The sequence below is a fragment of the Rutilus rutilus genome, assembly GCF_951802725.1.
Source record: "Rutilus rutilus genome assembly, chromosome: 8".
Taxonomy (NCBI): Eukaryota; Metazoa; Chordata; class Actinopteri; order Cypriniformes; family Leuciscidae; genus Rutilus; species Rutilus rutilus.
Genome location: NC_140222.1, coordinates 37785396 through 37808175, shown reverse-complemented (window position 1 = coordinate 37808175; position 22780 = coordinate 37785396). Strand labels below are relative to the sequence as shown.

Below are 22780 nucleotides of genomic sequence, written 5' to 3'. Positions count from 1 at the left end.
GATGACGACAGCGCTGCGACGTCGAAGTCATTAGTAAACATTGCAAGATGGCTATGGATGAACACCATTTGTTTGAAACGGCTTTGGCCGCTAACGTTACAATGAAAGATTTTGACTTTTTCTCTAAAACAGGAACAGAAGACGGCGCTCGAATCGTTCCTTTGCAAGAAGGGCGTTTTTGCTGTTTTGCCGACCGGATACGGTAAGAGTCTAATCTACCAGTTAGCTCCGCTGGTAGCTAAGCGATAACTTGTTGTGATTGGTCGTAGTGTTATCCAATTGCGTGCAGTGAGATTTTCAAATGCATGCTTGGTGCCGCCCTTCGAGCTTGCCGATTTTCATTAGTCGATTTCCAGGCTAGCAAAACAGGATATTGAAAGGCGAAAAATGCTGTTAGCTAGTATAGCTCAAAAGATATTTGCCTACTTGTTAACATTAATAATAGCCCACATGACCTAAGTGTCAAGGGTTGTTCAGAGACAATTGAAATATTAATTTTGATGAATCATGTACAATAAGACACAGAAAGTGCAATAAGAAACTAAATAGGGTCCATTTTGATTTCATGTTGACTATTCTACAGCTGACTTTCTTTGCAAACAGTGGCGAGAAAACATGCTAACCACTGAAAATCCTGTACAAATTAATCATGGACAAAAAAAAACCCACAAAAAATAAATAAATTAATAAAAAAGACAAAACAAAAACTCAACCAAACCAAAGACAAAAAACAAAACAAGACAAAACAGAGACTAAACAAAAACTGGACCAAACCAAAGACAAAAACAGAGACAAAACAAAAACTGGACCAAAACAAAAAGGCAAAAGTAAAAACAAAAGAAGGATAAACAAAACAAAGACAAAACAAAAAGGACACAACAAAAACAAAATCAAGATAAGACAAAAAAAAAAAAAAAAAACTACATCAAAAAACAAGAAAATCAAAAAACAAAACAAAGACCAAAACAAGGCAAAAAAAAAACAAAAATTTTTGCTGTCTGTCTAAACAAAGCCCAAAAACTAGTAAACTACTACTAAAACAACCATGCTACGCATACTACAAACTAGAGATGCGCGGTTGGCGGTTACAGCCGCGGACTCCGCGGATAAACCGCGGATTGGGCGGATGACGTGACGAAAAATAATATTTTAATTAAATTCGGGCGGGTGGCGGACGGTTCAACCAATCAAATGAAAAATATATGTATACACAAATCAACGGATGGCGGGCGGGTGCGGTTTTGAAAATTGGTCAAAAACGTTGGTGCGGCTGGATGGCGGACGGATGATGATTTTTGTGATGCGGTTGCGGATGAAATAATAGCCCATCCGCGCATCTCTACTACAAACCTTTTTGCGTAAAGCTACATCCACACCGCTAGGTGTCAGTATTAATCTAAGCTGACTCTTGCAATTTAAGAAGAAATAATGTCCTATTCTCTTCCACTATAAGTGTCTTACCGAATCCCAGATTTTTGCTATATTTTATAAAGAAAATGGAAAAAATATTTTTTGTGGCTATCAATATTAAGCCATAAATAAATGCTAACGAAATCATGTAAATATTGGTTCAAGCTGATGAATTGTTTTGTCTGCAGCACAATATTGCCCCCTTAGTTATTATTACTATTATTAGTTATTGCCCATCAATAGTTTGTTTATTTCGTTAGCAACTAGCAAAGTAGCTAAATACTTGTACTTGACTTGTAACTTGAAACATTTCACTTAAATAATGTTGCAAAACAGGATATTGAAAGGCGAAAAATGCTGTTAGCTAGTATAGCTCAAAAGATATTTTGCTATTAGCTAACATTAATAATAGCCCACATGACCTAAGTGTCAGGGGTTGTTCAGAGACAATTAAAATATTCATTTTGATGAATCATGTACAATAAGACACAGAAAATGCAACAAGAAACTAAATACGGTCCATTTTGACTTCATGTTGACTATTCTACAGCTGACTTTCTTTGCAAACAGTGGCGAGAAAACATGCTAACCACTGAAAAAATCCTGTACAAATGAATCATGGACAAAATAAAAAAGACAAAAAAAGACAAAAAGACAAAACAAAACTCAACCACACCAAAGACAAAAACAGAGACAAAACAAAAACTGGACCAAACCAAAGACAAACAAAAACTCAACCAAACCAAAGACAAAAACAGAGACGAAACCAAAGCAAAACAAAAAGGCAAAAGGAAAAACAAAACAAGGAAAAACAAAGACAAAACAAAAAAAACACAACAAAAACAAAATCAAGACAAGACAAAACAAAAAACAAAATCAAGACAAGACAAAACAAAAACAAAAACTACATAAAAAAAAACAAAAACCAAAACAAAGACCAAAACAAGGCAAGTCGAAACAAAACCAAAACAAAAAGGATTTTTGCTGTCTGTCTAAACAAAGCCCAAAATCAAAGAGTGCACTATAAACATGACTATTCTACAGCTGTCTTTCTTTGCGAACAGCAGCAATACGACATGCTAACCATTGAAAACCCAGTTCAAGTGAAACATGGCCCTTCTGAAATGGAAGGTGAGAGGAAGAAAAGGTTTTCTAGCGAGTGGACCGTGGGGTGGGTGTATGTGTGTGTGGGGGGGAGGGGGGGCATGAGTGACAGTTAACCAGGATGAAGTGACAGCGTGACATGAGGTTTCATCACACTGATGGAACGAAAATGAAAAAAGCTTTCACACATGTGCTGCTACATCTTTGTTGGTTCACGCTGCAGGCGATCTCGCGAATGGGGGGCTGCACCAATCGGGTTTTGACATGAACAAAATAACTGAGTAAAAGAAGCCCAGCTGAAGCATTAAAGCGGCATGTTACGTGTGCATGGGTGCATCAATAACATGCATTTTATGGAATATATAAAAGTCACAACAAACAAACATTTGATTTTGGGATTTGTTTTCCGAATATTTTCAGTTTTCTTTTGAAAGTCCAGGAGAAATGGGATATTAAGGGCCTTTTATCATGACAATTCTCAAATTGTGACTGCTCTCTATGAGAAACAAATGAGATTCCTCCTTTCGGATTTTCTCCTTTTTCTTTTCCGGTGGGATGATCTGCCGGTACGGTTGGGTTAATGACACATGGAAGTAGAACCACACTGACAGCTGCATCCTTCTGCATGAGTAAAGATCATTTACCGTAAAGATGACAGGCTGACCGAACGCTTAAGCGACTGCGGGAGAACAGCGATTTAAAAGCATGATGCATTGGAGAACGATCTCGAAATGATCTTTCAGAGTTTATGAGAAAAGCAGCGATGTTCAATTCACATCGACAACATGATTCTTTTAAATCAGGCTCATATTAGTAGTGAATAATGAATTAAATACAGAAACTATTGTGTGTTATATATAACAGACAGACAGATTTGAATGTTGCTGACCAAATATTTCTGGAAAGTTTCGATATTTTAATGAGCGATGTACAGTACAGCCCATTTCATGAAACTTCGGAGAAACCGAAGCACTTTCCCATAATCTGAGGATAGCAATGTCATAAAAGTTGGCGTGCTTATAATCGCAGTCGGTCGTTTTAGCTCGAAGCCTCAAATATATGCGTGACTAAGCCTTAAAACGCATAAAATATGCACATATTTGGCTCGGGTCACTTGTACGGTGTGTTCTGTGACAGGCTTGAGAGGAAACCGACGCTTTGAGGATTTGCACAAAACTTCACTGTCACTATCCAGTAAGGAACCTCATCCCAATCCCACAGATGTGTGTGTCCATATGCCAAGGGTGCGGATCAATCACAAGTCTTTCTGTGACCGTCTCCTGACCCGGTGTTCCATTTTAAAAGCGGTTGCCCATTGGGAAACCTGTCAGTCACTATAAAGGCAATCTCAGCATGCTCCATCAGTTTCACACAGAAGACGACATGAATCTGCCAGACCAGAAACAGCCAAACAGCAAATTCAGAAAACACTGTTGATTAATTAGTCAAACACATTAATCGCCCGCGTTGGCTTCTGATAAGAGTTCTGGCTTTTGGTCGGAGTCCCAGAAACATTGAGATCTTAATGGAGACAGCCATTTCTGCTTGTTGTCCTGCACGTTTCTAAACATGAATCTATCCGCTGAACCACAGCCTCGTTACGCAATCCAAATCAGCGGGAATTAGTCATCCTCGATTCAGCCGGCCACCAAATTAGCGTTTATTTTCTGAGCCGCGTTACGAGGCTGTCAGGATCCTGGAAGCCGCGTTGCAAGCTTTCATGTCTTTCAATTGGTGAAATGATTGAGAACAAAAAGGTGTTTGAGGACCCGTGTTGCGGTTTAAAAATAGGCCTCGGAGATAAATGCAAAAAAAAACAAGCTATTTTCTCTGCTGTGATGGTGCTAATCAGTGTATTCAATTCCTAAGATTCCTAACAACAATAATAATAATTATTATTAAAATAATAACTACAAAACATTTAAGAACAGTAAAATCTATAATGTGTGTTCGCAGCTAAATTGAGTGTTAATAAGTGGATGATGAACGTGTGCAAAAATGCTGTGTCATCCTTTTTGCGCTGAGCAGAAGATGTAGTGAAAATGTCAGTAAGCGATGACGAATGACACGAATCAACGCTGTTGAAATCTCTGTGGTTACGTCATGTCTGACATCCCAAAAACAGAAAGAGAGAGAGAGAAAGAGAGAGAGTCCCATTGTCATGTCATACACTAATGCTTGGTAATCCTCAGTACAGGCTTACATAAAGGGCTCTGTCAGATCTCATAGTCTCTGTGTGTGTGTGTGAGTAACGCATTCAAAGCCTCTCCTGCCTGAGAATTACTCAAATCATTGCTTAGGGCACTTAAAAGTGCTCTTTGATATTCATCAATTAATCCAAGATAACAACATTCACAAAAGCTTGTCTTTTGCTTTTCGGAAGAAAAAAACATGGAGATGAGCATACATGGAGCAGTTCCAGCATTGCAAGTACTGTAATCCGTGTCTACGGTAATGTGTGTTTTTGTGACGGTTCGGGACTCACCACATACAGCTGTTTCCACAGGACAGACCACTCCTGCAGTGTAGAGGTGACCTCTGTAATGATGGGGTCCTCCAGGGGGACCACGGTCTCATACTGCCTGCACACAAACAGAGGCATTCACCAGAGGTTAACAAGTGTGTGTGTGTACTCAGTGCGTTTGTGATGAGTAATGGAATTACTTGTTACATTTTGCATGGCTCCTAACTTTTTCTGCTGCTGTTTATTTTTGCTATAACAAAAGTGATGTCGCCACCTACAGGTCATTGAAGGTACTGTATCTTGTTTGTTTTGCTTGTACTCACCTAAGCTTTAAATGCTTTTTATGTTTAATATTTCATTTCATTTTATTTGACAGTAAACCAATGCAGAAAACACAAACACTGACCAGAGGTTAGTGTGTAAAAAAAGTTAGTAGTAATGAATGATTACAATATTTAAATAAAAAATAATCAAAATCGCTATAAATAACACTTTATTTATGTATAAATACTATTTATTTATGTGTTTATGTTTTATTTTACAAATAAAGCTATTGAAGAAAATTAATTAATTAATTCAACCATCCATCCATCAATCCATCCATCCAGTCATTAATTCATTCAATCAACCATCCACCCATCCATTATATCCATCCAGTCATTCAACCATCCATCCAGTCATTCATTCATTCATTCATTCAACCATCCATCCAGTCATTCATTCATTCAACCATCCATCCATCCAGTCAGTCATCCATCCATCGATCGATCCATTCATTCAACCATCCATCTATCCAGTCAGTCATTCATCCATCCATCCATCCAGTCATTCATTCATTCATTCATTCATTCATTCATTCACTCACTCACTCACTCACTCACTCACTCACTCATTCAACCATTCATCCAGTCATTCATCCATCCATCCAGTCATTCATTCATTCATTCATTCAACCATCCATCCAATCATTCATTCATTCATTCAACCATCCAGTCAGTCATTCATCCATCCATCCATCCATCCAGTCATTCATTCATTCAACCATCCATCCAGTCATTCATTCATTCATTCATTCAACCATCCATCCAGTCAGTCATTCATCCACCCATCCATTATATCCATCCAGTCAGTCAACCATCCATCCAGTCATTCATTCATTCATTCATTCATTCATTCATTCAACCATCCATTCATTCATCCATCCATCCATCCATCCATTCATTCAACCAACCAACCAACCAACCAACCAACCAACCAACCAACCAACCAACCATCCAGTCATTCATTCATTCATTCATTCATTCATTCATTCATTCATCCATCCATCCATCCAGTCATTCATTCATTCATTCAGTCATTCATTCAACCAACCATCCAGTCAGTCATTCATTCATCCATCCATCCATTCAGTCAGTCAGTCATTCATCCATCCATCCAATCATCCAGTCATTCATTCATTCATTCATTCATTCATTCATTCATTCATTCATTCAACCATCCATTCAGTCAGTCATTCATCCATCCATCCATCCAGTCATTCATTCATTCATTCATTCAACCATCCATCCATCCATCCAGTCATTCATTCATTGATTGATTGATTGATTCATTCATTCAACCATCCATCCATCCAGTCAGTCATTCATCCATCCATCCAGTCATTCATTCATTCACTCACTCACTCACTCATTCAACCATTCATCCAGTCATTCATCCATCCATCCAGTCATTAATTAATTAATTAATTAATTCAACCATCCATCCAATCATTCATTCATTCATTCATTCATTCAACCATCCATCTAGTCAGTCATTCATCCATCCATCCATCCAGTCATCCATCCATCCATCCATCCATCCATCCATCCATCCATCCATCCATCCATCCATCCATCCATCCATCCATCCATCCATCCATCCATCCATCCATCCATCCATCCATCCATCCATCCATCCATCCATCCATCCATCCATCCATCCATCCATCCATCCATCCATCCATCCAGTCATTCACCTTATTTATACAATCAAGGACAAGCCTTTTGATAAGTCTTGTGCTGACATTCTGTTTACAATAATTCTGGAAGAAAAAAAAGCCTTGTGTTCGTTAAAGCATCTCATGGGGACTTTAAATAACAGTGTGCACAGAAGTACATCATCACAGATCAATTCCACGAGACTGTCCTTCATGTTCCTGCTGTCTCTTTAGCTCTTCCTGTCCATTCATCTCTCCATACTGTTTTACCTCCACTGTCCTTCCTCTGTCCTTCTCTGACACTCGGTGGAAATAGATTGATCTCTTTGTTCTGCTTTATCATCACATGTGTCCAAAGTAACAGCTTTTACAGAGTCATTATCCTCCTTTTTTTCTGAATTCTGATGAGACGCTATAATTCGATACCGGGACATGCCACTCAAATTTGTAATGGAAGCTAACGACAAAAGCGATTCTCAAACTTTTTCAGGTGGAGGAAAACTTTAAGTGTTATTATTTTTTATTTTTTTTATATATGGTGGAAGACCTAACACCCAAATATATGGCAAAATACCATTAAAACCTTAAAATGTTACCCAGGGCCAGAGCGTGTCTATATTATAAAACTGATAATAATAAGAAATGTTTCTTGATCATCAAATCATCATATTAGAATGATTTCTGAAGGATCATGTGACACTAAAGACACTGAAAAATCAGCTTTGATCACAAAAAAAAAAAAAAAAAAAAAAAACATTATTATATCACAAACAATTATTTTAAATTGTAATAATGTGTATAGTAAAATACTGTTTTTACTGTATTCTTAAACAAATAAATGCATTGGTGAGGATAAGAATATTACTGACCCCAAACATTTGAAAGACTAAATTAAAGAATTAAAGATTAAAGAATGCTTTTTGTAAATAATAATTATTTATCATTACTAATAATTCGTTAATTGGCTCGTTTAATAAACACAACCCACAAAAGAGAATTAAAATAATAGAAATGTGTAAATAATGTTTAATATTTATTTCATATTTAAACATATATTTGTGCAAACTATTATGATATTATATATTTTAACAAATTCAAAATATTACTTTCAATTATATTCAAATATTATTTAAACTGTATTTTACTGTTTATTCATAACAAAGCTTAATAATATAATAATAATCATACATTTTATTGTATTTAGAGGTACTGTATGTGTCCTAATCATACAGTGTTACTTACATGGACAAAACGATTACTGTAAAGGAATTATTTGTATGAAAATTAATCAAATTGTGACAGCCCTAAATTTTGTACCAAAAATGTGCACAACATTTTTTATTTGGTCACTGTCTGAACAGGCTTTACATTGTAAGACACTGTGTATCACATGGATGGATGGATGGATGGATGGATGGATGGATGGATGGATGGATGGATGGATGGATGGATGGATGGATCCTAATAATGTGGCCAATGGGTGTGTATACATAACACACAATTTTCTAAGCGATAGTATATTTGTCAGACTATAATGAAAGCTGACTGTAAATACGTTTATATAGCTTTAACTGATGAACACAACCCCTGGGATCTGCTCTACCCTTCTACCTGAACACAATAAAGACGTGTGTGTGTGCATGTGCACGTGTGTTGTGAGAAGACTGTGAAGTTCTACACGCGCATAAAGTTGGAAAGTATCAAAAGCTTAAACAAACAGGAGAAGTTGTCGACTGACAGTCCCTGATGTGCAGTTTCCCCAGGTGTTTTCAGAAGTGAGTTCCCACTGGGAGAGGCAACCCAGAGTTTCTTTCTTCTTCTTCTTCTTCTTTTTTTTTCTTTTTTGCTCACTGTTTCCCATTCTCTCTCTTTTTACGCTGCACACGTGCAAGCACACATAGGCTACGTCTTATCCTGACCTTTATCGAACTCTCGAAGTTTTCTAAAAATTTGTTCTGAAAATGTTTTGCTGATGTACATATAGGGTTATGAAAGCATACTTTCTGAATGTTCCAAACATCAATTGCTTAAATGTTTTAAAAGTGTATTTTCTTGGTAATTCGAACGTTAAGGGAACATTCAATTTCAGAACTTTGCAAACATTATTGTAACGTTACTTTTTAATTAAACGAATAGTGACATTTAAAAAATGAAGGTAAACATTAAACTAAAATGTGTTTCTATTGAAACTTGTATCTCATGTATTTAAATATATTATATATATATTCTAATTATGCATTCATAATGATGAAGTTGCAATTCAAAACATTTAAAATATTTGAACTTTAAATGTAATATCAAACAACACACTGCAGATAAAATTGTAATAAAGTACTTTACAGGTGTTTAAGCGTTAGTCGTGTTAGTACTTCTTTAAAGTATACTTATACTTCTTTTATAGAGTATATAGTACGATACAATTTTCAGTGAAAAACTTACCCTTACAATAACTGTTTTATTAATAACCCTCTGCTGATCTGACGGTCCGTGGGCGAGGATTAAAAAAATACAAATAAACGTGAAATCCCTCAGTCCAGGTAACAGGTAGAATGAGTAAACATTGTTCATTGACGCACTGTAACAAGGCCTTTTATTTAATTAATATTAACTGTACAGTTTAAAAAAAATATCCTTTTGAAGTGCACATTCAATACAATGCAATTTTCCACGAGGGAAGATGAAATAAACCTCTTTCAATTATGAATCAATAATATCCCACAAAATGCCATACAATAAATGAAGTGTTTGAACCACCAAGAGCTCAATATCTGTAGCAAATATTTAACAGAGAGAAAATGCTTCCAAAAGATGAAATCTCAGCATTTCAGACATGTGACGAAACTCATGAGGACAGTAGGATAGGAGAAAGGGAATAACAGGATTGAGATAAATGAATAAAAATAAAACGTTTCTCTAACATCCGTCTCTCTCTGTGTCACATTTCCTCCCCGGACCCATTTGTTCTCTATTGAGGGAACAGCTTGACATAATTCAGTATAAGGACACTTACCCTCTGTTAGCGACGATAGCCTTCTTCAAGTGGACGTAGCCGGCTGGGAAGATTCCCTGCGAAACAAAAGGGAAGAAGATTACATCTCTGCTTCTGCGACTATAAGCTTCCATGGAGAGAGCGAGTGGACGCTCAGCCATGGGCGTCTCTAGGAATGTGACCAAGCAGAGTATGATTCAGTGGCCCTGCTGGATGAAGACCATGTCATAATCTTTACTTGATGTGCTTATATTTGCTTGAGGCGGAATCAATCTCGGGAAGTTCCTGGTTCCTCGACTAGACGTGTCAAAGCTCAAGTTCCACCGAAGAAGAGGAGTCGTTCTTCTCAGAGTGCTCATGCTTGGCTAATATCAGTGTCAGGAGTGTTGTGGAAGCAGGGACAGTTGAATGTGAACTATCATGACTTAAAGAGATAATTCACCCAAAAAAAATATTTCTCAAAAATAATACATTTCCTCATCCTCATGTCATTATAAAACAGCATTACTTTATTCTGTGGAACACAAAAGAAAATTTCTGAAAATTTCCTTAGTGTTTTGTTTCATTTTGTGTTTCGTTTTGTGCATTTTGTTTTGTTTGTTGTTTTGTCTGTTTCATGTTGCGTGTTGTTTTGTCTGTTTCATTTTGTGTGTTGGTTTGTTTTGTGAATTTCGTTTTGTTTTGTCTGTTGTTTTGTCTGTTTCATTTTGTGCTGTTTTGTTTTGTGAATTTCGTTTTGTTTTGTTTGTTGTTTTGTCTGTTTCATTTTGTGTGTTGTTTTGTTTTGTGCATTTTGTTTTGTTTGTTGTTTTGTCTGTTTCATTTTGTGTGTTGTTTTGTTTTGTGAATTTCGTTTTGTTTTGTCTGTTGTTTTGTCTGTTTCATTTTGTGCTGTTTTGTTTTGTGAATTTCGTTTTGTTTTGTTTGTTGTTTTGTCTTTCATTTTGTGTGTTGTTTTGTTTTGTGAATTTCGTTTTGTTTTGTTTGTTGTTTTGTCTGTTTCATTTTGTGTTGTTTTGTTTTGTGAATTTCGTTTTTTTTTTTTTTTGTCTGTTTCATTTTGTGTGTTGTTTTGTTTTGTGAATTTCGTTTTGTTTTGTTTGTTGTTTTGTCTGTTTCATTTTGTGTGTTGTTTTGTTTTGTGAATTTCGTTTTGTTTTGTTTGTTGTTTTGTCTGTTTCATTTTGTGTTGTTTTGTTTTGTGAATTTCTTTTTTTTTTTTTTGTCTGTTTCATTTTGTGTGTTGTTTTGTTTTGTGAATTTCGTTTTGTTTTGTCTGTTGTTTTGTCTGTTTCATTTTGTGCTGTTTTGTTTTGTGAATTTCGTTTTGTTTTGTTTGTTGTTTTGTCTGTTTCATTTTGTGTGTTGTTCCCTTTCGTAAAGGGAACTCCCGCTGCATCGATACTCGATACTTTGGGGAATGCCTTCGGCATGAAGCGTCTGAAGTCAACTATGGAACTATTCCAATCTTGATTGGTGCAACGTCACCCGTGACGTCGCATGTGACGGTGATCCGGAAGCTACAAAAGGGTCACAGGAACCAGGAAATGTTAGCTTCTGGTCTTCAGCAAGCGCTCTATGTCATCTTGTCTGTTCTATTTGGTGTTGTCTGTCCCGTGAAAAGAGTATTATTTATGGTGAATAAAAGAGAAGCTATTCAGGCAGTGTGCGTCCCCTTGCCCACGTTATTTAAGCGAGGGTGACACACACTCGCTTTGTGTAGTTTGTCTGGGAGTGGAGCATGCACGGGCGGTGCTCGAGGGCGCTGTCTGTGCAAACTGTTTTCAATGAAAAAGCTCCGCTCCCGTTTGAGCTTGTTCGATCAATTAGATCAGGCTCGCGTTTCCAGTGCATCAGGTCCCGCGTCTGTTGAGGCAGCGCGCCGCTTGTATGCATAGGATTCGCACGTGGGGCTGGCATATGATACTGAGACGGTTGCGACCCTTTCTCAGTGTTTATTAACCAGCTCCACTGGTCTCGCGCACGGTTCGGAAGCCCGCGCTGCGGCTTCTTCCGACCGTGTTAAAGACAGAGCGTTTGATTCGATCAAATAGATCAGGCTCGCGTTTCCAGTGCATCAGGTCCCGCGTCTGTTGAGGCAGCGCGCTACTTGTATGCATGGGATTCGCACGTGGGGCTGGCATATAATACTGAGACGGTTGCGACCCTTTCTCAGTATTTATTGACCAGCTCCACTGGTCTCGCGCACGGTTCGGAAGCCCGCGCTGCGGCTTCTTCCGACCGTGTTAAAGACACAGCGTTTGATTTATCTGGCTCCGAGGAGTTAGATATTATTTATCAACACTGAATCACGTGGATATGGAGATTCACCACCCCATATTCCCGTTAGTGAGGAGTTGCTGGAGGTTGTAATCTGGCCAGTGGTTAAATTAAATGTTAAATGGCCATATAATAAGCAGGAAGCGACTAAGAAAAATAAAATGAATGAGCGCTTCCTGCAGACCCAGTCACAATCTTCGTGTCAGAGCCTTCCCTTTTTTCACTGATCTCCATACTGAGGTATCGAGATCGTGGAAAAATCCATTTTCATCTCAATTATTTCCCCCCCATGTATATTTTACTCATCCATTAGGGAATCTAATGAAAATGGTTATGAGGTGATGGCTCGGGTTGAGGAATATTTTGCGAAATATTTTCTCCCCGACATTGCGTCACCCCTGATAGCTCAGACACTTCCCTCCAAATCTCGTACATCGAATTTGTTAGGGAAAGCATATATGGCGGTGGGTCGAGCCGGTGCATGCCCACACACAATGGGGTTATTACAGGCATATCTGGCTGACCTCCTCAAGCAGGTGGATGATAACTGGGAGGTCTCACTCAATGGTATTACTGAATTTCATAGAGTAGCTGACTTATCTCTTCGTATTATTAAAGAGACGGTCCGTGCTATTGGCCGTTCTATGGCAGCACTAGTCGTCTCAGAGAGACATTTATGGCTTAATCGCTTGTGGATCGGGGAGAAAGACAGGGCTTTCCTTCTCGATGCTCCCCTTTCACCTTCCGGCCTCTTTGGCGACGCGGCAAGATCCGTTGTCGAGAGGCTTCAGGAGGCAGAGCGACAATCAGCTATCCCCAGTTGTCAGTCCAGGTCTCATGGGGTTGCTGCCAGGGGGCAGCCTCATGGGACAGCCGCCAGCTCCTCATATTTTGAGAAGGTTTCCTCTCGTGTCCCCCCGTATAAGATTAGATTAGATTAGATTCAACTTTATTGTCATTACACAAGTACAGGTACAAGGCAACGAAATGCAGTTTAGGTCTAACCAGAAGTGCAATAGCAGCAAGTGCAGGATATACAGTGGTTCATAAGTGCAGAACATGGATATGTACTGAATAAATATAGAGTTGAATACTATTATAAACAAAAATTTACAGATAGATTGTCCTATGAATATAATATACAGATAACTATTACTGTGAACAGAATTTACAGCTAGATATGTACTGAATATAATAATATACAGATGGCTATTACTATAAACAGAATGTTTACAGATAGATATGTACTGAATATAATATACAGATGGCTGTTACTATAAACATAATTTTACAGATAGATATGTACTATGAATATATATACAGATGGCTGTTACTATAAACAGAATGTGAGCATAATATACAGATGGATATTACTATAAACAGAATTTTACAAATAGATATATGTATAAGTTAGGCTAATGAGCAGTATAACAATGGATTTAAAGTAGTGCAAATAAAGTTTGGACAGAAGCTATCCGAGTGAGTGCAGTGGAAAGTAATTGCATATTACAGTTAAGGTACGATATTGCAATGTATATATAACAGTCGGTACTGTAAATAAACAGTCGGCAGTGCAAATGAGCATATTCCAGTCAAGGTAGTAGTGCAAGATGCATATGTAAACAGTTGTTACTGTAATAACAGTCAGCAGTGCAAATGAACATTATAGTATTGCAAATAACAAAATGGAGGCAGGTGTGAGGAGGGAGAGGAGAGTCAATCAGTATATGAGGGGAGTGGGATCAATGAGGGTTAGAGTTTAATAAAGAGACAGCTCTGGGGAAAAAACTGTTCTTTAGTCTGCTGGTCCTGGTCCGGAGGCACCTGAAACGCCTGCCGGAAGGCAGGAGAGAAAACAGTCTGTGGGCTGGGTGAGAGGAGTCCTTAAGGATGCTGCGAGCTCGATGCAGACAGCGTTTCCTCTGGATGTGCTCGATGGCAGGTAGTGGAGTCCCAGTGATGCGCTGGGCGGTTTTCACCACCCGCTGCAGTGCCTTGCGCTCTGCAACAGAACAGCTCCCATACCACACTGTAGCACAGTTGGTCAGGATGCTTTCTATTGCACAGCGATAGAAGTTCACCAGGATAGTGGAGGAAAGCTGATTCTTCCTCAGTGTCCTCAGGAAGAAGAGGCGCTGGTGAGCCTTCTTGACCAGGCTGGAGGTGTTGGTTGTCCAGGTCATGTCCGCCGAGATGTGGGTCCCCAGGAACTTGAAACTGGAGACACGCTCAACAGCCATTCCATTGATGTGGATGGTGTCGTGTGTGCCTCTTGACACTTTCCTGAAGTCCACGATGAGCTCCTTCGTTTTGGTGGTGTTGAGGAGCTGGTTATTTTCGGTGCACCATGTGGCCAGGTGCTTGATCTCCTCCCTATAGGCAGTCTCATCGTTGTTGCTGATGAGACCAATCACCGTAGTGTCGTCCGCAAACTTGACGATGGAATTAGATCCGTACACAGGCTTGCAGTCGGAGGTGAAGAGGGAGTAGAGGAACGGGCTTAGCACACAGCCCTGTGGTACACCAGTGTTGAGTGTGATGGATGTGGAGCAGTTGGAGCCTGATCGAACATTCTGGGGTCTGTTGGTCAAGAAGTCCAAAATCCAGTTGCACATGGAGGTGTTGAAGCCCAGGTCTCCAAGTTTGGCTATTAACTTAGTTGGGATGACAGTGTTGAATGCTGAGCTGAAGTCAACAAACAGCATGCGTGCATAAGTGTTCTTATTGTCCAGATGTGTGAGCACAGAGTGCAGTGCCATGGAGACTGCATCCTCTGTGCTCCTATTGCTACGGTAGGCAAACTGGTGTGAGTCCAATGTGGATGGTAGAGAGTCTTTTAGGTGTGCCAGGACCAGCCGCTCAAAGCACTTCATTACGATGGGTGTGAGTGCTACAGGGCGGTAGTCATTAAGGCACTTCGGGCTGGAGTGTTTTGGCACTGGCACAATGGAAGTGCATTTAAAGCATGTTGGTACAGTTGCTTGGGCAAGAGACAGGTTGAAAATGTCTGTAAAAACCCCAGCGAGCTGCTCCGCACATGCCCTGAGTACGCGTCCAGGGATGTTGTCTGGTCCAGCAGCCTTGTGCGCGCTGATCCTGCTCAGTGCATTGCAGACATCTGTGGAGGAGAGTGTGATCGGTGGGTGGTCAGCTGAGGATTTGAGCTTGGTGGCAGTTTCTCTGTTGTCTCTTTCAAAGCGAGCATAAAAGTCATTTAGCTCGTTCAGGAAGTTGACATCAGTGGCTGCGGGGGTGGAGTGAGAGGGTTTGTAGTCACTGATGGCCTGAATGCCCTGCCACATGCGCCGAGGGTCAGCGTTGGAAAAGTGTCCCTCTATCTTAAGCTTGTAGCAGTGCTTGGCCTCTTTGATGCCCCTTTTCAGATTTGCTCTGGATGTGCTATAGGCTTGTGCATCTCCTGATCTGAAGGCAGTATTGCGTGTCTTCAATAGGAGTCGCACTTCCCTGTTCATCCATGGCTTCTGATTTGGGTATGTGGTGATCTGCTTCTGGGTTGTAACACTGTCAATGGTGGTATTAATATAATCCAGTACAGAGGAGGTGTAGCAGTCAATGTCCGTGTGAGAGCCACTGGTGGCTTGAGAAGCAAACATACTCCAGTCTGTGTGTAGAAACCTTTCCTGGAGTGAGAAATCTGCCCCCGCAGGCCACACCTTGATGGTCTTCACTGATGGCTTCACGCGATTGATCAGAGGTGCATATTTGGGGGTGAGGAACAAAGAAAGGTGATCTGACTGTCCCAAGTGGGGGAGGGGTGTCGCGACGTAAGCTTCAGCCATGTTTGTGTAAACATGGTCTAAGGTTTTGTTTCCTCTGGTGTGACAGGAAACATGCTGGTGAAATTTCGGTAGCACTGACTTTAAGTTTGAATGATTAAAATCACCCGCAACAATAAACGCAGCTTCCGGGTGAACGGTCTGTTGTTTACTGATGGCTGCGTGAAGTTCTTTCATAGCAAACTTGGCATCAGCATCCGGGGGAATATAGGCTGCAGTTATAATAGTGGAAGTGAACTCCCGCGGTAGATAAAACGGTCTACATTTAACCATGAGAAACTCAAGGTTAGCTGAACAATGTCTCCCAACAATAGCAGAGTTTGTGCACCAAGCTTTGTTAATGTAAATGCACAATCCACCACCTCTGGTCTTACCGGAGCCATGTAATGTTCTATCCGCCCGGAATGTATGGCGTCCCGCTAGCTCAATAGCGTTGTCCGGTATTCCGCTGTTTAACCATGTTTCCGTGAAAATTAGAACATTACAGTTCAAAAGTCTCTTGCTGTATGTGATGTTGAGTCGAATCTCCTCCATTTTGTTCAACAGCGACCGTACATTGGCAAGGAAAATGCTGGGTAAAGAGAGCCGGTGTGGTGTTAGCTTTAGCTTAGCTCTTAGTCCTCCGCGCTTCCCCCGCCTTTGTTTACGATCTCGCCGGCGCCTGCGAGCACTTCCGCCCGGCCGGGCAGAGTGCATAGCCTCGGGTGATCTGGCGATCTCAGGAAGGAGTCGAAGGTTGTCCATAAAACTGTCGGAAATTCGCAAACCAATATCCAAAAGCTCACCTTGGGTGTACGATGTTAAGGCACAACTGTTCTGGACGAACAGACCCGAAATGAGCAAGAAAAATACTGCTAAATTACAGAATCTGGAGAGACCGCGAGCCTCGCGATGTACTCGCGCGGCCATCTTGGATCAGAAGCTTGGGGGCCAGAAGAAACATTCTCGCACGAAGCACTTCATACCGAAGACAGGTCTGAGGACTGTCTCTCGGGCTAAGATGGCTTCAACTAAGAGGTCTTGTCGTAACACGCAGACCCTTATGGGCATTCCCCCAGGAGAGCGAGTACAGGAGTCTCGCCCCCTTTATGCAGCCCTTAGGAAATCGATGTTTGCTTTCCGCCGCCGATGGCGCTTCGGGACACATCGGCTTCCAGCGAACACAAATCGCAGTATCTGCCCGATAACGTTGCGGCCCTGTCGATTTCGCCGCCTCTCAGGAGGTCTGTAGAGAGCATATTTCGGTTAGTTCCTGCCAGTTAGCTGCTTCAGGTCACCGAAGCCATTTGGAAATTTATAGCCGAGGCCAGTCTCGAGGGACTGGTCCCCATAATGGCATATTTAGACACCCCGAGGGGTCTTCAAAATATATCCTAGGGGGTCCTGCTTACAGTGGAGCTAATATACAAATATTATCTACTAAGGGTGGTTCACATGTCGGCCAGCCCCGAGCAGGGTCGGTTCTTGGAACAGGAAGTCTAGTCCCTCTTAACACAGGAAACCTCAAAGTGGGCTCTTCCTTGGTTACGGGAGCCTGGGTTCTACAGCTGGCACTTCATAGTTCCTATGAGGGGGGGAGTTAGGCCTTATTTTGGATCTCATGGTACTGGATCAACCTCCGAGGGGGTTCAGATTCAAGTTACCGACTGTTAGTCAGACCAGCTCCGAGGACTGGTCTGTCTTGATAGATCCACAAGCTCCTTAACTCCTCTTTCCCTTCTAACCCTATCACAGGAAGTTTCCGAGATCCGCTTTTGGGGGGAAAAGCGCATCAGTTCTGGACTCTTCCAGTCGGCCTAGCCTTATCCCCTCGCACCTTCACTAAATGTATGGACACGGCCCTTGCTCCATTGAGACTTCAGGGGGTCCGTATCTTATAGATGACTGGCTCATTTTGGCTCAGTCGAAAAGAACTAGCAATTCAACATCGAGATGTTGTTTTGCGTCATCTGAGGTGTGTGGGGTTGAGACTCAATGTGAAGGAAAGTTCCTTAACTCCTCTTCAGAGGACTACGTCCCTGGGAGTAGAGTGGGACTTAGTCACGATGCGGGCACAATTGTCTCCTGCTCGTATAAATACTATCTTAAACACATTGAAGAGTATTAGGTTAGGCCAGGCTATCACTGTCAAACACTTTCAAGGAGTTTTGGGTCTTATGGCTGCAGCTTCCACGGTAGTACCCTTTGGTCTGCTCCATATGAGGGCCTTGCAGTGGTGGCTCAGGAACAAGGGTTTTTGTCCTCTGGGAAACCCTTTTCGTACGATCAGAGTTACGCGCAGATGCCTTCGTTCTCTTGTCGTATGGAAGAAACCATGGTTCCTGTCTCAGGGCCCGGTTTTGGGAGCACCATGTGAGAGAAGAACTCTGACCACGGATGCGTCCCTAACGGGCTGGGGTACGGTTATGGAGGGCCGTTACACCCGAGGTACTTGGAAAGACCATCATCTCACATTGCATATTAATCGCTTGGAGATGTTGGCCGTATTTTTGCCCTGAGGCACTTCCTTGTAGACCTCAGAGGCCATCATGTTCTTATTAGGACAGACAATATGTCGGTGGTCTCTTATATCAACTGCCAAGGGAGGATTGAGATCTCGCCCTCTTTGTAGACTGGCGCATCAAATTCTTCTTTGGTCCCAGGACAAATTTCTCTCCATCAGATCTATTTATATTCCTGGGGTTGATAATATGGGAGCAGACATCCTGTCGAGGCAGGGGCTGAGGCCCGGGGAATGGCGGCTCCACCCTGAAGTGGTTGAGCTTATATGGAGAGAGTTTGGCCGGGCGGAGGTTGACCTGTTTCGCTTCTCATGAGAACTCTCATTGCCCGCTCTGGTACTCTCTCTCACATCCAGCTCCTTTGGGTCTGGATGCCATGGTACAGATGTGGCCGAGATCACGTCTGTACGCTTTTCCCCCGATCGCTCTGCTCCCTGGGGTTCTAGAAAGAGTCAGGAGGTACGGAGTGAGACTGCTCCTTGTAGCTCCGTACTGGCCGGCTCGAATTTGGTTTTCAGACCTTATTAGTCTCTTGGAGAGTCCTCCATGGAAAATTCCTATTAGGAGAGATCTTCTGTCGCAGGCTGATGGTACATTATTTCATCCCCGACCAGAGTAATGGAGACTATGGGTCTGGCCCTTGAGGGGGTCCCACCCATAATTAGGTTGCCCTTTCCACCGAGGTGGTCAGGACATCCATACTAGAACCCCACTCTACTAGGAACTAAACAATTAAGTTAGGGAGGGCATTGAACCCAGTTTATTACTGCCCACTGGCTTCAGTACTGGTGTTCCATCCCGCTCTCTAACGGGATCTCCTGTTCATGCTTAGGGCCTCTGTGGCGGCCTCAGTGCCCTCTGCAAGCCTCTAAGGGTGTTCTCGAAAGGACGTTCCCACTGAAACTCCATGTTCCTGTAGATTGGAGGATGAATCCTTTTCATCCAGCCTATTGGCATCAGGCTGATGGGTTATCCCTGGCACCCATCATGTCCTGTGGGTGAGGTATACGAATATATATTTGAGATATATAAGTATATATAGGAGAATCTATTGAGTCTGCTTCCTGCTCGTCTTACTCCCTGGAAGAGTGGTGGTGCTGCCCCCTCTTACTTGCTAGCGTGGGAGCCACTCAACGTTATTTTTGCCCGGTACTGAGGTACCTGTAGGCAATGTTAAGATTCTTCGGGTATTCCATCCTCCATCGCATGTGTCGGATGGTCAAGGTCGTAGCCTTTGAGGTTCCTACATTAGGCCTTAGGCTGAGAGGAGTCAGTCCATCTAGTTATGCATCAAGGGTTAGGAGCTATTCCCTTTATTAAGAGTACAGTTGGTTATCTAAAACCACTTATATTTGAAGTACAAGGTGCGCTTTTGCCTTCACCTCTCATCTAATATTTTCTATGGTCTGGGGCTCCCATCCATGAGGTCAGTCGAGCCTCCGGCTCCAGACCTCCCCTTCTTGCACCAAATCTTATGACAAGCTAGTTTGGATCTGCCCTCTACTCATTCTATCGTCCGTGAGTGTGCCAGATGCTTTACACCAGGGCGTTTTCTCTCAGTGTGGCGGCGTGGGTATTCGTTCCCCAAAGTATCGAGTATCGATGCAGCGGGAGTTCCCTTTACGAAAGGGAACGTCTCGGGTTACGTATGTAACCCTCGTTCCCTGAGTAGGGAACGAGACGCTGCATCCCTCGGCCACACTTTTCGCGCCCCTGAGAACGACTTGCTTTGACCAATTAGAAGCTAACATTTCCTGGTTCCTGTGACCCTTTTGTAGCTTCCGGATCACCGTCACATGCGACGTCACGGGTGACGTTGCACCAATCAAGATTGGAATAGTTCCATAGTTGACTTCAGACGCTTCATGCCGAAGGCATTCCCCAAAGTATCGAGTATCGATGCAGCGTCTCGTTCCCTACTCAGGGAACGAGGGTTACATACGTAACCCGAGACGTTTTGTTTTGTGAATTTCGTTTTGTTTTGTTTGTTGTTTTGTCTGTTTCATTTTGTGTTGTTTTGTTTTGTGAATTTCGTTTTGTTTTGTTTGTTGTTTTGTCTGTTTCATTTTGTGTGTTGTTTTGTTTTGTGAATTTCGTTTTGTTTTGTTTGTTGTTTTGTCTGTTTCATTTTGTGCTGTTTTGTTTTGTGAATTTCTTTTTTTTGTGTGTGTGTTTTTTTGTGAATTTCGTTTTGTTTTGTTTGTTTGTTTGTTGTTTTGTCTGTTTCATTTTATGTGTTTTGTTTTCTGAGTTTTGTTTTGTGAATTTCGTTTTGTGTTATTTTGTTTTGTTGGTTTCATTTTGTGTGTTTTGTTTTGTGAATTTCGTTTTGTTTTGTTTGTTTGTTTGTTGTTTTGTCTGTTTCATTTTGTGTGTTTTGTTTTGTGAATTTCGTTTTGTTTTGTTTGTTTGTTTGTTGTTTTGTCTGTTTCATTTTATGTGTTGTTTTGTTTTCTGAGTTTTGTGAATTTCGTTTTGTGTTATTTTGTTTTGTTGGTTTCATTTTGTTTTGTGAATTTCATTTTGTTTTGAGAGTTTTGTTTTGTTTTGTGCATTGTTTGGTTTTGTGCATTTTGTGTGTTGTTTTGTGAATTTCGTTTTGTTTTGTTTGTTGTTTTGTCTGTTTCATTTTATGTGTTGTTTTGTTTTCTGAGTTTTGCTTTGTTCATTTCATTTTGTGTTATTTTGTTTTGTTGGTTTCATTTTGTTTTGTGAATTTCATTTTGTTTTGAGAGTTTTGTTTTGTTTTGTGCATTGTTTTGTTTTGTGCATTTTGTGTGTTGTTTTGTGAATTTCATTTTGTTTTGTGTTGTTTTGTCTGTTTCGTTTTGTGTGTTGTTTTGCTTGCTTCGTTTTGTTTTGCTTTCTGAGTTTTTTGTTTTGTGAATTTCTTTTTGTTTTGTGTATTTCGTTGTTTTGTGTGCTTTGTTTTGTTTGTTTCATTTTGTTTTGTGAGCTTTGTTTTGTGCATTTCGTTGTTTTGTGCGTTTTGTTTGATTAATTTAGAGCATTTCATTTTGTTTTGTTCTGTTTTGTGCAGTTTGCTTTGTTTAGTTTCATTCAGTCTCACTTTGTTTGTCTACACAATCAAATTCAAAGAGTTCAAATGCTGTTTTAAACCCCACTGACTTTCATTATAGGCACGAAAACAGGTGAACATTTTTCAAAATATATTCTTTTGTGAGATTTTGTTGCATTACGGTAATCACAAATGTGTAAATGTACTTGTCGTGAAAACAATCTTTTACACTTTTAAGCAAAATGTAGTTGGCATTTCTGACTTTTGTTTGAAAATTGTATATGAAAATCTGAGCACAGTTTGAGACATTTAAAATCTGACATTCTGAAACTGTTGACTAGACTTGCGAGATTATCATGGTCTCTTTCTCAGGACAAAATCTGAGAACCAAGAGACTTAACAAAAAGTCTTCATTTGCTTTCATTTTAGATTTGCTTTCATTTTAGATTTACAACACATCTTGAATCTTGACCGGGAAAACACGGTATTCATTCACCTATTCAGTTTATTCAACTTTATTCAAAAAGCGATCAATCTAAGGAATTCAGGGGGTGTAAAAACATAATTAATCATGTAAGTTGCTTTAGAACAGTAATACGCACGGACCCAAAGGAAAAAATTATTGCTCAGTGGTTGCTTTTCCTAAGCTCAGGAGATTTAGTTATGATTCTCATATATCTCTCATTTTAATATCAACAGCATTTCAGATTTTTCTCCTAAAATGCCAATAATAACACACACTATGCTCATATTTTTCTCTTTCCCCAGAGACACTGGAGCTCTTACATTTGTCTCCTCTTGTTTGTCAGTAATGTTAACCTAATTTCTGCATAACTTCACTCTTAATATAGACTTAAACTTTGAATTTAGGGATTGTATACAAAGTTGTTGAGGTCTCTTCTAAACTTTAAAAGAGATAAATGTGAGATCTCCTCTAACTGAGAAAAAAATGTGTGTGATGTTGTTGAGATCTTGTCTGAAACTTTAGGAGGAGACAAATATGAGACCTTCGGGGTCTTTAGTTTTAGTTGATGTTAAAGTAATCTCATTTATGTCTAGGAGAAACATTTGAGATGTTAAAGAGATCTCGTTTTTGATGTTTTCCTCCTCTGGGGATGCACAGAACATGCCACACAAACATCTCAGCGGAAGAATCCAGATGGTGGAGTTTCTTGCCACATACAGTTGTCTAATTGTCTTCGCTCTTCCCTTTCAAAGGTCAGGATAATTAGTAATTGAGG

The 22780-nt window shown here is 40.6% G+C and overlaps 1 protein-coding gene across 6 annotated transcripts in view; it reads right to left on the bottom strand.

Annotated features, from left to right (window-relative positions):
• Window positions 1-22780, bottom strand: part of dock3 (dedicator of cytokinesis 3) — a 204962-nt gene that overhangs the window by 103283 nt on the left and 78899 nt on the right. For all 6 annotated transcript variants that reach the window (XM_084416722.1, XM_084416723.1, XM_084416724.1 and 3 more), the window contains exons 4-5: window positions 9964-10019; window positions 5000-5096 (exon numbers count right to left, since the gene is read on the bottom strand). In XM_084416722.1, the coding sequence (XP_084272848.1) occupies window positions 5000-5096; window positions 9964-10019 (153 nt within the window). The remainder of the gene's footprint in view (window positions 1-4999; window positions 5097-9963; window positions 10020-22780) is intronic.